Raw genomic sequence first — 15288 nt, 5'->3', positions numbered from 1 at the left:
TTCACAGTGCCTGGCATATGGGGAGCACTCAAAAAGCGTTGGGCAGACACACTGCAATAGGAGAGGAGATGCGGAATTGAGTTTCTTATCTTTGCCTCGGCATTTTGCTTCTCTTGTTCTCCGATTCCTAGAGATTATAACTGAAGTTTTCTGTGCTTCTGTAGCTTTTAGTTTGAATCTGAAATACGGAAATAATGAGAACAATATTTCTTTACCAGTCTTAATTCTTGAAGAACTGTCTTGAGACCAACAAATTGACATTTTGAATGTTGAAGATATTTTGTTAGCATTTGACTTTTTCCTATATGAAAATATCATATTGAAATACAGAGTTGGTGAGTCTTAAAGACGTAGAAAAGGAAAGGTCTTTATGGGAAGTAACTGAGTTTATCAGAATTGTTTGTAGATAGATTTCTTGGAATAGGATGTCCACTAATTCCCCACTGTCCATTTACTTCAGTCCAATTTGAATACACCTCTGGGGTGGCATCTGTGGCCTTTGGATCAGTTCTATTTCTAATGTTTTGGATCCTATCATACAGAGATATGATAAGAAGAGGCTAGAAAACTCCAAAGAACAACAAAATAACTACCTCTCTTTCTTTTGCCATAATCTAGGGACAAAAATGTTTTAATGTCATAAGCACTCTTCCTCTTATGGGTGTGGAATGGTCAATTGAACTACTATGATTCATCAATTGCCTTTGAGATTATATTTTACTTTGGGCTCACATTCATTTTCTCCAAAAACGTATTATTGAATAAGTCGAGTTGCTGGTTTGTGGCATATTTTAGATCATGGAGTCACTTTGTTATGATTTACTGTTGTCTCTGTGATGTTTAACCACAGTTTTGCTGGGCTTGTTCGCTATACAGAAGAAAAGTTGCAACAACTCAAATCTTCTGAGGTCTTTCAATTCTTTGTACTTGGAAGGAATATGCTGTATGTATTCATATGTATATGTGTATGTGTATCTACACATACCTAATTTTAACACTAATAATCATTTGTGTTAAAGCAGTGCTTTTTTTAAAGATTTTATTTATTTATTCATGAGAGACACAGAGAGAGAGGCAGAGACATAGGCAGAGGGAGAAGTAGGCCCCATGCAGGGAGCCTCATGTTGGACTGGATCTGAGAACTTCAGGTCAAGCTCTGAGCCGAAGGCAGACACTCAACCACTGAGCCCCCTAGGTGTCCCTAAAGCAGTGCTTTTGTTACAGGTCTCAAAGTTTTACATGTATGAACTAAATAAATTAGATGTATTCATTTGAAAATAAGGAGAAACACCCTTTATTCAGAGTATTAGAAATTTAATAATTTTAAGATACATTAGAGCCAAGGTGAGATGTGAGGAAGGGAAAAGATCACTTTTCTCACTCCAGCTGCCTCCTGCTCCAGGACTGTCCTGCCTTCAAGCACTGCCCAAGCGCCAACCCCCTACTTCTCACCCCCTCTTATTTCTGACCTCACCTTCTATGCCAGTTCCCACCCTTCCAACCATCAGCTTCTCTGAAAGAAAAAAAAAGACAAGGTAATGGTAAAGACTGGAAACATTGGCAGTGTGGAACCGGGGTCTCTACCATCTCGAGTGGCATGTTTGAAATCCGTTCTGTGCAATTGTTGGAACAGATTTACACAATTAACTTACTGGTTTGCTTCAAAGGAATTACTTTTACAAAATGCTGAGTGAAAATTTAATAACTGAAAGGCTTAGTATTTAGAGGCTTCACTGGAAAATTGACAACGTCAAAGGATGACACGAAGATAGTTATTTGAGTGATAAGAGCCATCGAAGTAGAACATTAATTGAATTTTAAAAACTTGCGTGAAAGTTTGAACCTTCTGATTATGGTGCTGAACGACTCTGCTAAGGAAGAGCAGCCCTTAAAGATACAAAAGGATCATTTATGAGAACGCCTCACACTGAAAAATGTTGAAGAAGTGCTTTTTTGGAGGTTTTTGGGAATGTGAACCTAGAGAAATGAACTAGAACATACATTTAAAAACTACTGCTTTCCTATATTCAACTACTCCTGATTAGCTTGTGGAGGAACTTTATGAGACTGGAAACAGTCCAGGACTATTAACTCCCAATTTAAAGTATTTTAGCTAGCAGAAACTCTAGTTAAAAGTTTACTTTATTCTAGAGTATTTTACTTTCCTAAGCCTGTTTCCTTAGATTATTTGCTCCAGTCAACTTCCTAGGCACCAGATGAACGAACACAATGGTCATTTGAGGTGACGTATCAAAAGATGAGGAGCCTTAGCTTGGTACCAGACATGGCTACTTGACTGTGGGGAGTTTAATAGCTCAAGGATGAGAGCATTCTGGCATAGACCATACATGCCAAGGTGAAAGCAAGTATTGCACTGTCATCAAATGGAATTTGGAGGTTCAGAAATTAAAGTGCTCTGTTTTGTGAGATCTTGCCATCCTCTTTGCACTTTAAATTTTTTTTTATATTATTTTTTTAAGATTCTGTGTATTCATGAGAGACACGGAGAGAGAGGCAGAAGCACAGGCAGAGGGAGAAGTAGGCTCCATGCAGGGAGCCCGATGTGGGACTGGATCCCAGGACCCTGGGATCATGACCTGAACCAAAGGCAGATGCTCAACCACTGAGCCATCCTGGTGTCCCTTCTTTGCACTTCTAGATTTTGATTCCCTACCTACCTTTTAGGAAATGTAAGGTTAGTAATTTCCCTCCACACTCCAAAGCTCTACAAAAGCCAAGAGTTTGGCTGGCTATAGTCTGTGAAATGTGACGCGTTTGGGGCACTTCATCTTGGTTGGTTGTTTGTTTGTTTGGAATGTACATTCTGAGGTCCCCATGTGTCACCTCCGAGGTAGAGAGTCTGCTGCTCCAGACCCATAGAGGCTGGCTTCTATGGCTAATGAGGTCCTCCTGTCTCCTGATATTTCCCACCATGCCACTCACCGAGTCTATTCCTGGCAGTTTTCAAACCCAGGGCTATCCCTGGAGGGAGTGCGATCTAGCAGAATCACATTTCTACTGTCACCTCTGTGTCTTGGAGTGAAAACAAACATCTGGGCAGGCATTTGGGGAAAGATGTTGTAAAGAGTGACACAGTTAAAAGAGGCATGAAAGGGAGGAATAGCCCATCTCTTCTTTCTTCAAAAACAGATGACAGTTTATAGTCTATATGTCCCTGAGCCTTTACTCAATCTCTAACTTCCTGGTGGAATTCCCTTTTCTGACATCTATAATTTCCCTATTTATTTTAGAGCTAGTGGAGAGTTCTACTAAAATACAGGGACCTGGGAAATCACCAGCATGTAGGGGAGGTCCCCTAAGAAAGCAGGTACCTGTGTAAGCTGATGGCATGACCCTGCATGTGATCTTGATGGACAGGAACCTATCATCATGAATTGCACATAGGTTTCAATACATGTTTGATGAGTGAAGGTGTGGTCATCGTCATTTCAACCCCACACTTCTTGCTTTTATGGTCTCTTATCCTGATGGCACAGGATATCTTATCCTGATGGCTGGCACAAACTAGTATATTTAATATTACTGATCTTGGAGGTATCTGGTGGCATTGCCCATTGAGCTAAATGTTGTATCTAATTATAGAATAAGTAACATAGGGAACCTGAGGGAATTTGAGAGAGCGTGTGGGAAGCTCATAAACGACAACACTTTCTTATCTTTCATAAGTTCCTGCTTTGAAAGAATTGCATTATTATTTCGAATGCTCCTGTTAGAAAGAACGTAAGCTGAGAAGTTTCATTCTTGTCATTTGGAGAAACTAGTACGGGAAGGGATAGAGCTAATTTTTCATATAGCAGAGTAGCTGCCACATATTATTTCAGAATGTAAATATCCAAGTTACAGGTCCCTGTGGTCTCAGTCATGACAGCTCTACTGTTTGCATACAAAAGCAGCCACAGGCAATGCATAAATGAAGAGATGGGACTATCTTCTGATAAAACTTTATTTATGGACAATTCTATTTGAATTTCATGAAACTTTCATATAGTACAAAATATCATTCTTTTGATTTTCTTTTCTCCAACCATTTTGTTCTCAGGTCCTACAAATACAGACGGTGCACCAGATTTGGCCCAGAGGCCATGGTTTACAAAAAACCCTGCACTAGGGCCCAAAATGAGATAAATGAACAAACTTAGAACAAATTGTGCAATTGTCCTAAGTCTTTCTGGCCATTCAGAGTTACCAAGTTGTTTTGACAAGTATCAGTGACCTCAGATTGTGGGTGAAAGGAAGTGTACTTCAATAGGTCAGTTCTTCCAGAACCTTCTTATCTAGCATATGTTAGAAAGAAAATAAGGCTCAACCTAAATTCAACCACACATTTCACATTCCCTGATCCTGTATTTTGGGGGACATCAGTATGGTCTTCCTTAGACATTCTAACAAGTACTTTGCATGAAAGATTTACTCATCCAATAGCAGGATTCTTAAACACTCTGGTGATCTCTCCATCTCTTTGCTTTCTCCATGCTTACCTTTGTCTGCCTCTGTCTCTCCATGTCTCGAGTTATCCCTCTGCAGGGCCTGCATAAAGGTGTTGACTTCTTGAGGATGCTTCCAGTTCTATAAAATATCTATAAAATATCTAATACTGCATTGAATGAGAATGGCAGCTGCTTACATGTGCCTCATGACCCTATACAGGCGCGCGCGCACACACACACACACACACACACACACACACAGAGTAAGTTCGGTTTGTCCCAAGGGGGTCCTATGTGGCTTAGTTGGTTAAGCTTCTGCCTTCAACTTGGGTCATGATCCCAGGGTCCTGGAGTCAAGTCCTCCATGGGGATTCCTGCTCAGTAATGAATCTGCTTCTTCCTCTGCCTTCCCCTGCCTTCTCTCTCTCTCTCTCTCTCTCCCCATCTCTCAAATAAATAAATAAAATCCTTAAAAAAATAAAGTCCCATGGAGAAGTAAGTATCTTCCTGTTTTTATTTATCATTTAACATAAAATACAGATTTTCGTGGAGTGTTTGGAGATTACAGTGCTTCCAATCCAATCTCATTTCACAAATGTAGATCTTTGGCATTTCTTCCATGAATATCCCAAATACAACTATTTCCCTCAGGTCATAAAATGTTTATTCTCTTTTGATCAGCTTGTCACCAGCATTTCGCTAAAAATTCATTTGTTATGATTCAGAAGTGTAATGCAGCCCTGATGTACAGGATAGGGTGGGAAATAGAGTAGGGCAATTTTTGGAAATGATTTATAACACATCAGAGAAAGGAACATTATACAGAATTGTTAATGCTAAATATCCATTCAACTTGGATACAGAGTTTTGTCCTTATTAGTTAGATTTATATTTTATAAAAAGTAAATTAGAGATTTATAGGCCATTTGCTTTTGATAAAGTCACTTTTATTCTTTACCAGTGTCTTAACCTCTAGAACTCTGCTTTTTATGGTGATGTATCAGAATGACTTGGAGAAAAATCTCAAAATTCATATTCTATTCCCTCCTCACTTTGGTATTATCAGTACCTTCAAATGAGAAACCATTAGAAACACCTCTGAAATTGAATAAGATATCACTTATCTTCAAGCAAGACTGTACCATGGAGAACCATGGGGTTTCTTAGTGAGAGGGACTTTGAAAGATTCTATTATAGGACTTGAAGTTTGGTTGAATGGTTTGGGGGAGAGTTCAGGGAAGCAGGGCTTCAGCCTAGATTGAATGCTTTCAGAAAGCGGAGGTAAATCTATGAAAAGCGATGTCAATAAATCTGATCAACAAGGAGGGAGAGTGGTATGAAGATCAATCTGTAAATGGTAAAGAAGTACACTCATTTTGTCTCAGAGAGGAGATATTCAGTACTTTAGTGATGACATAGAGCCTTGTTTTTGTCTGCGCTTAGACAAAATTTTGAAGTGGTTTTGCTTTGTCTCATTTATCATGGTCTCAGAGTAATTTTGTCTAGGGTTGGCATTCTGTGAGATTGTTTAGATGTAATAGACTATCATGACCTAGCTGTGAGTTGCCAGGCTGGCTTCTGAATGTCAAGGGCAGCCTGTTTGTCTTTCTTAATATCTACCCTCTCCTCTCCTCTGTAGCACAACTGTAATGGCTACTACCTTTTGGTGACATACTTCCAAGTTTATATTACAAAATATTTTAAATGTACAGAAAAAGTGGAGATAATAGTATGGTAAACATCATGCATCCATCAGACAACTTAAGAAATAAAAGACTACACATAAAAGTATTTGAGTACCTCTCTGAAATCCTAATTTCTCCTGGAAGAGAAGTGTTATCTTGATTTTGATATTTATCATTCTCAAGTACAATGCATTTTGATTTAAGAAAATATACATATGATATTTTGCGGTCTGCTTCCCTTCCAGGAATTATATAAGATCTAACTTTAGTACACATTGTGGTCATTTTTTATTCTGGGGTTGTTTTAAGCAGGCACTAAAGCATCAAACGACGTAAACATGAAACACCCTATACTTCACACTGGTCTCAGGACATAATTTTATAGAAGTTCTGTTAAGCATTGTAAATGAATTTTAATCACCACATCAAGTACTTTGTGCATTTGGTTTTCAGTGCCCTACAGTGACTTTGATTCCAGGGACAATTTGTTGTTTTTACTTACCGAGATGTTGGGTGGATTTTTCTTCATCCTTCCACAGGCTCCACTAAACATTTTGACACGAACAGAGCTGCCTCACTGAGAAATTCACATTTTATGCATTAACAGACTATTTTAATTTCATGAAGCAGAGGTTTGGCTCCTACTTGCAAATAGCACTGAAGAAAGCAATATTGCCAAAAGAAGTGGCCTGGTATATTCAGAGATAAAGATATAGAATTAAATCCATGACTTTCATTACCTCTTACTTTACATTTCCATAGAACAGAAGCATTAATTAAACCTCTCAGTGCCTTCCTCCTTGCAGGAGAACATTTACTCTCTGACAAGAATTGCCAACTGAGGGAATGTATGGCACATGAGACCCACCATTATAGACACACTCACTCGCCCGAGAGAAAAGCTGATGACTTCTGACAGATGGACAGACAAAAACAGAGCACAAGGAACGATTCCCATCTTTTCTTGCCCTTGCTGTCACACTGACTGTGGTGATGGGAGTTAGCGTCTTTTACATTACTTGAGGTTTCCAAAGACAAGCACACTTATGACTATATTACATCTCTTGTCACCTGGTGTTACTTGGCACATTTCATATAAAAGCAGGGACATTGTCATGGTCTTGTGAGGTTTTTAATATCCATCCGCTTACATGGCAGGGGCAGGAAGGAAATATCAGGTGTCTTAGTCTGTTTGGGCTTCTGTAGACAGAAATATCATAAACTGGTGGCTTGGAGACACAAGACATTGATTGATGTCTAGGGGGCTGGGAAATCCAAGGTGGTGGCAAAGGTAGATTCTGAGTGTGGTGAGCACCTGCCCCCTGGTTCACGGACACCATCTTTTCACTGTGTCCTCCTGTGTACAGGGCACAAGCTAGCTCTCTGGGGTCTGTTTTACAAGAGTGCTAATTTCATTCCCGACCTGACTAGTCACCTCCCAAAGGCACCAGATCCTTATATACCATCACCTTGTGCGTTAGGATTTTGACATACGAATTTGGAGGGATACAAATATTCCAATCACAGCATCAGCTTCAGCTGAAGTCCTGAAAGTCTGGGATGTTAAGTCCACAGAGGCCCAGATAAATTCATGGGCATGGCTGGAAGGGCTAGGGGAACAAGTACTCCAGGGTTTGTGGGAAGTGTTGGAGAAGCAAATGTCCCAAAGTCCTTATCATCCCCTCCTGACCTTTACCTTCTCATTGCAGGGGAACACTTAAGAATCTGTCCTCAAGAATATACATGCTGCACCACAGAAATGGAAGACAAATTAAGCCAGCAAAGCAAACTAGAGTTTGAAAACCTCGTGGAAGAGACGAGCCATTTCGTACGCACCACTTTCGTGTCCAGGCACAAGAAATTTGATGGTAGGTGGGACAGTTTCTGCTGTCCTTTGGGGTGCTCTTCTGAGAATCTCGGTCTTCTGTGAAAAACACTTCTTTGAGCAAGAGCTTTTCTTTCCTTCTTAAACATTTATAACTTGGTCTATTTTTAGAAAAAGCATGCGCTTTCTTGACAATTTTTGTAGTTAATATCTGAGAAAAGCTGGAGTTAACAAAGAGCTGTTTTGAATGTGTGGTTTGCCTGGGAGATTTATTCTGAAAGATTTAGTTTAATTTTTCATGATTAGAGTGATTCTCATTCAGGTTTTGTCACATCATAACTTGTCTTAATTTTTCATCTGGGGATTTTCTTTAAAATAATTAAACGTCATTTAAAATTATTTGAAATATAACAATACTTTCAAGAAGACAGACTTGTTTTTAGTGCTAATGACACAGACTCCTTTATTTTAGAGTTTGCTCCTCCAATAATGTAGCCACATTTTACACTGCAGTGACAGTGCATTCTGCATCAGGTTTAAATCCTCTATTGATTTCCTGATTATAAGCTATCCAGTTCCTTTCTGTATTCTATTTGGTAAGTAAACATTTTGTAGGAGAAAGCACAAAGAGCGAAAGTAATTATTACTAGGATTTCCGCATTGAATTTTACCATCAGAACTTCAGAAAAAAAATATTCAAAAGCAATCTGATTTTTGTAAACTGAATTAATAAGGAGAGTGATAAAGTTAATATTCTTAGGTGGTTGTGTAGTCTTTAGCTCCCTAAGAAATGAGTATACTTCCTGTGGCTCATTGTAAACCAGATTTGCCAATTGTGGAGACCCTTCCTAGTACCCTGGTCATACTAAGTTGTCCTTGGTCTGTAGACCTGCCATCTTTTCCCTCATCCTCTCCAGTCAATGCACAGCAAAGCCAATTTAGGAAAGGCTTGCCAAAATTTTGATTTTCCTTTGTCTTTTCTCTGTAGTAGGTAAAATGTTCTGCTTCATTGCTTCTTTAAATTATTATAATAACACCAATTTCTTTTAAACCAGCCCTCTGAGTTCTAAAAGGCAAGTCTACTCGGTAGTGTTTTCAGTTCTTAAGATGATGTGACATTCTCCGTGTAAGTCAATGGGACTTCATCTTTTCTGCCAAGCGTCTCAACGTCTGCCATTTCTTCCTCTGCCTCTTCCTCTGTGTTCAACTTTACATGTGGATGTGCCTGAATATAATTCCTTATTTAGAAGTGATGCTGTGAATGTTGTTCCCTTGAATGAAACTAGGGAGTACTTTGTTGTTCACCTTGATTGACAGATTACAAATATGGTGACATTCAGGAGCCCCTGGAGGGGCTCTGTGTTTGAGGAACTATAATGTATCACTTCAGATGGAGGCAAATTGAGACACCTTATTGTTTGTTACAGAAAGCTGGGAGAGTGATCTGGTGCTGCTGACTTTTACCTGTCTTTGGAAAATGATTCTAGTGCCTTTATTAAGCTGTACTCCAAAACTGCAGTGAAATAATTCTAGGATAGCATTCATGGTACACACTGTATATTCATTCCTTTCAATAAGAATTTCAAAGGTAGTTGTATGGGGACTTGATTTTTTTTTTTTTAATGTGTAAAGCTGTTCAAAAAGACTGAGCCAGATACTTGTATTCTCATATCAGTGACGTTTAATATCTTTTGATTTAGAACTCTTGATCTCATCTCCTTTGTCTTAATAGAGAAACTTCTCTCTATCTCTCTGTTTCTGGCTCTCTCCAGATGTGTTTTAAATTGTTTTAATGTACTTAAGGGTATTATGTCAATCAGTTTGACAGGACATTGATTTTTGCTAAGATTAGATCTGACATGGGTAGTGATAAATTCTTTTACTAATAGTGCATCGTACTGCATTAGGATGGGAGAGAAGTTAAATTTTTTTTTTTTTTTTTTTTTTTTAAGGAAAGCTTTCAGCCAGCCTTATTTTTGAAAATCAAAATGTGATCCTGGTGAGCCTAGCTTTTGAAGAGCTCAGTCTTAAAAAATAAAATATGTAAATTTAAAAGTCACCATTATAACTTTCACTGTTAAGGCAATTTCATGAAGGTCAGCTGCACAGTTGTATGACTTATCTTCTTATCCCATGAAGGTGATCCTGCTAAGTCACCTTTCAGGAACAAGGATACATTCATGTGGGCCACTTTCCATTTTTCTCCCTTAGCTTTAAAAAAAAAAAAAAAAAAAAAAACAAAACACTTCCTCATTGATGAGTATCGGTTGTTATGAGCACAGAAGAACTATCTAGGATCAGTGTGGAATGTTACCCTCTGAGTTTTATTTTCCCAGATAAAATCATTGGTGCTCTGTAGGGCTGAGTTTATTTTTAGTAGCTTCCTTTCCGTGAGTCATTTTGCATTCTTGCTGGGGTCTGTTGGTCCAAAGTGCCCATTTTACTTTTCTGACTCTGGTCCCACTTTCTCAGAGATCTTGACTTGTCATCTGGATTTTGCATGTTTTTGTTGGCTACATGTTCTTTTATTTTTATTTTTTTTACATGTTCTTTTATATATATATATTTATATTTGGGAACAGTTCTTAAACTCTGATTAACTAGCTGTAATATAGTTTTGTGAATTTATTGCACTGATGCTGGACCTTGTGGTATATCTGTCCCTGAGTGTGTTGTTTCCCCCTTTAATATTACTGTAAACAATGGCACTCCTTGTAGTGTATGTTTGATTTATTTTATTTTTTATTTTTAAAAGATTTTATTTATTTATTCATGAGAGACACACACAGAAAGAGAGAGAGAGAGAGAGAGAGAGGCAGAAACACAGGCAGAGGGAGAAGCGGACTCCATGCAGGGAGCCTGATGTGGGACTCGATCCTGGGTCTCCAGGATCACACCCTGGGCTGAAGGCAGGTGCTATAGTTGTTGTTTTCCTTATTATATTAGAAATGTTTTGATTCCATTTAGATTTTCATTTTTTTAAAGATTTATTTATTTATTCATGAGAGATACAGAGAGAGAGAGGCAGAGACACAGACAGAGGGAGAAGCAGGCTCCATGCAGGGAGCCCGATGTGGGACTCGATCCCGGGACCCCAGGATAACGCCCTGAGCTGAAGGCAGACGCTCAACTGCTGAGCCACCCAGGTGCCCCTAGATTTTCATTTTATGGCAGAGGTGACTCTTAAAATTTGAAATTGCAAAAAACTTAACATAACATTCTGTTTTTTTTGCCATATTCTTTCTCAGTTTTCATTAGTGTCTTTGGTAATATTTAGAAGAAATATTATATAAAGTTATCACTATTCACTGGGTGCTCAGAAGCCAAATCTGAATGACTATGAATTCTTCCCCACCTTTCCTAAATGGATAAGCTTTGCTTCATATTCCTATTAGCCATAAATTTGTAGCTGATAGGCAATACATTGAAAAAAGTATATAATGTCAATTGCAGACATTCTCGTCTTTGGCAGAGAATTTTCTTATAATTGAGAAGCTTTCTATTTCTTTTTAAACATAGGATTGAAATGTTATGATGAAGATATGTAAAGTAGAAATTTATATTCTTCGTGCTGGTACTTTTTCAAAGGTCTCACAACATTTTGGTTAGTTGTTGTTGTTTTTTTCTCCTTTCTCTGGCCAAATCTCTACCTCTGGTGTGCATTATACAGCCCTGCAAGCCCATCGCACTGCTGGCCTGGGCCTGTCCTGCAAAGATCTCCTCAGAACTATAAAGGGTCGACCTCAATCTCCTCTGTAGCCAAACCCAAGACTTTCTATCACAATGCAGGGGTTACATTATGAAGACCATCTAGGTAAAACTGGCAGAAAGATCACAGCATTACTCCTTTATTTATTTTTTTTAATTTATTTTTTATTGGTGTTCAATTTACTAACATACAGAATAACCCCCAGTGCCCGTCACCCATTCACTCCCACCCCCCGCCCTCCTCCCCTTCTACCACCCCTAGTTCTCATTGTCTCACCTCTGGCAAACACCCAGATAGCCAGAATAAGCAAATCACATAAAATATTTTTAAAAAGATTTTGTTTATTTATTCATGAGAGACACAGAGAGAAAGAGAGAAACGGGCTCCACGCAGGGAGCCTGATGGGACTCGATCCGGGGTCTCCAGGATCAGGCCCTGGGCTGAAGGTGGCGCTAAACCGCTGAGCCACCCGGGCTGCCCCACATACAATATTTTTAAAAAGGAGGGACATCTTTGTGCATCCACTCATTTCCCTGGTATTTTTGTGTTTAGTGACTATCTGACCCGTCAATTTTGTGTCTAAATCTCAACTGTTTTCATGCTTCCAAATGGCTAATGTGTTAGGATTCTAGGAAAGTAGACAACAATCAAACATTCTGATGCTAGTAATAGTAATAGGCCCTGTTCTTCACCCTTGCCCAATGGTAACCTATTGACCAAAGTGAACCACAGTGCAGAGTCCCAGAGCCCTTCAGTGGGAGACTTATTGTTAAGCCTGGGCTGATCCCTCCAGAGGCCCTGCTCTTAGTCACCAGTATCGTCTAAACTCTCCAATACTTCCCAGTCCTCCTATGTACTAAGATTTCATGAACAGCAGCATCCACTCTTCTATCTTTTGCTCTTGTCCAGTCCCAGTTATTGTGGGAAGGTTGGGATGGTGTCTTTGAAGACAAGTGAAATTGGATATTTTTTAATCTTTAAGAAAAAAAGAAAATTATCCACCTAAAGATAGTCTTGCCCCCAAGGGACCTGGGTCCCAGGCAGGGTAAATCACTTGCCAAGTTTCTACCAAGATGAATGAAACCAAGACTGTAGCCTAATACTCCTGAGTTATAGCAGTAAGTAATATATACCTACGTATAAATAGTAATATAACAGGAACTTGACATTTGCTTGAAATCCTAAGTAACTTTTTATTTGTTTTGAGTGGATGCTGGCTTAGAATTATTGATATTCCTTTAACAAAGCAATGGTGATATTGGTGGGTAAAGAATCTAGCCACATTTTTTGGAAAAGGCAGGAATAGTATTCAATCAGAAGTTGACTCTCAATTAAAGGGGGATGAGCGTTTGGTGCAAAAATGTTATTAAATCAGTCAAGCCATGTTATATATTATCTCACAAAGACCTGGTAACTTCTGTCTTAATATGGGCACTAGCACCCTATTCTCTAGGAATGTGTATGAAATATGGATTAACAGAGACAGGAAAATTTAGTTGAAGGGATGTTTTATTTTGCTTATTTTTTTTCCTTCAGATTTATTTGAGCTGAAATTTATTCACATTTGAAGCTCAATATACCGTTTTTTATTTGTTTATTCTTCTTGGTCTTGCTATTTTACTTTCCTTTCTGGTTTTTATTTATGCATTTTAATGATATACATTTGTCCGGAGATTTTGGCAGCAAGTACATTTTGAAAAAAAAAAAAAAAGTTGAGCAGTAATTTCCATCCTTCTGAAGAACTTATTCTATAGTAACACTCTTAGAATTCTCATTTTACTGAATGTGGAAATAATTTATACACAGCGACATAATATTTTTACGCTTCAAATCTGCTTGTGTTTTCTTTTTAGATATCATTTCTCATCTATCTACTGTGGAGATGACAATAACATAATGATATCTGTAAAATATGGTCTAATTTTCCCAGAGAAAACACTTACTTGAAAAGGAAAAACTGCTAAGTAGTTTTCCATATGTTAGTAGAATCTTCTATATTTCCTGTCACAAGGGTGGTGTGTGTCTTTGTGTCTGTAAACGCGTGTGTGTGTATGTGTGTGTGTGTGTGATTTCAATTTGGAAACATTTATTCAGAACCTTCTATATAGAAGATACTTAACCAAGTATGTAGTAGATAAAAGATGACTAATAATGGCAAAAGTATGTTCACAATCTGTTATGAAATTTACCTTACCTTGTTGGGGAGACATAAGTTTAAAACCAACAGTAGAGAAGGTAGGATTGACTCTATCATATGGTAGAAGTCCAGAAAGGAGGGAATAAAGGAGGGAGACAGAAGGGAGGGAATAAAGTGTTTCATTTAGTGGCATCAGAGAAGACTTTGGGAAAGGGGAACAGACAGGACCTGTAAAGAATGACTTGATTCTATCAGTTAGAAATGGGGCAGGAGGAGACTAAGCCCCCAGAGAATTTGTGTGCAATGTCCATAATGTCCTTGGGACATGTTGTAAACATATTTACTACTGATATTTCACAGTACTGTTCATTTACTGACATTTAGTGTGCATCTATTTTTTTAAGATTTTATTTTTCATGAGAGACACAGAGAGCGAGAAGGCAGAGACATAGGGAGAGGGAGAAGCAGGCTCCCTGCGGGGAGCCCCATGTGGGACTCAATTCCAGGACCCTGGGATCTTGACCTGAGCTGAACGGAGACTCTCAACCACTGAGCCACCTAGATCCCCTAGTGTTCATTTATTATGTAGATATTTGTAGAAACTTTCCAGTCCTGCGTCTGTCTTCTATTGTTTTGTGAGAAGCAGCAAAAAAAAAAGATTGCAAGGCATAAACAAGAAGCATTTATCTTTCCTCAGTGCATCTTTGGATTGTCTAGGGTTTGGTTGTCCTGGTCTGTGCCCTGTTCAGATTGCATCTAAACTAGGATTTGGTTTACTCTTTTCTAGGTTTCACTGTTCTTTTGGAGGCAGAAGTCTATCTTGGTGATTTTCTTCTCATCATGGAGTTTAGACACTAAGGTTTATAAATGGAGGCACGATGCCCCTTATTGCCTAAACTAGGATTGGCACACTCTCTTCCCAGGTTCTGTTGGCCAAAGCTAATCTCCTGGTCATTCCCAACATCAGTGGAGAAGGGAGTATATGACTTCATAGAAGTGAAGATGGGGGAAGGAGTGAATATTTATTTCTACATCCTAACTACTGCAGTTATCAACTGACTTCTCCTACCATTCTTGAAACAATATTTTATGTTCCACATTGGATGGCTTGTTCATTGTTGTTTTGATAGAGTCTGTAGGAATTCAAGAGGGATATACATTTTCTAAATAAAGCACACAAACATACCCACTATACCACTACCTTCCATATCATAGCACACTAACAAATGCACACATAAGCACGCACATACACGCACACACATACCACTTCCATGTTATTCAAGAATAAATAGGAGTGATATTTCTGTTTATTTTTTAAAATATTTATTTATTCACGAGAGGAAAAGATTGAGAGACATAGGCAGAGGGAGAAGCAGGCTCCTTGGAGGGATCCCAGTGTGGAACTCAATCCTGGACCCCAGGATCACACCTTGCGTCGAAGGTAGATGCTCAACCGCTGAGCCACCTAGGCATCCTGATATTTC

At 38.7% G+C, this 15288-nt stretch overlaps 1 protein-coding gene across 2 annotated transcripts in view; it reads left to right on the top strand.

Moving 5' to 3' along the window:
- Positions 1-15288, top strand: part of GPC6 (glypican 6) — a 1088426-nt gene that overhangs the window by 274958 nt on the left and 798180 nt on the right. For both annotated transcript variants that reach the window (XM_072782620.1, XM_072782621.1), the window contains exon 2: positions 7843-8001. In XM_072782620.1, coding sequence (XP_072638721.1) covers positions 7843-8001 — 159 coding nt within the window. The remainder of the gene's footprint in view (positions 1-7842; positions 8002-15288) is intronic.

Source organism: Canis lupus, chromosome 17 (genome assembly GCF_048164855.1).
Source record: "Canis lupus baileyi chromosome 17, mCanLup2.hap1, whole genome shotgun sequence".
NCBI classification, from domain to species: Eukaryota; Metazoa; Chordata; class Mammalia; order Carnivora; family Canidae; genus Canis; species Canis lupus.
This window is presented reverse-complemented; position numbering and strand designations above follow the sequence as displayed.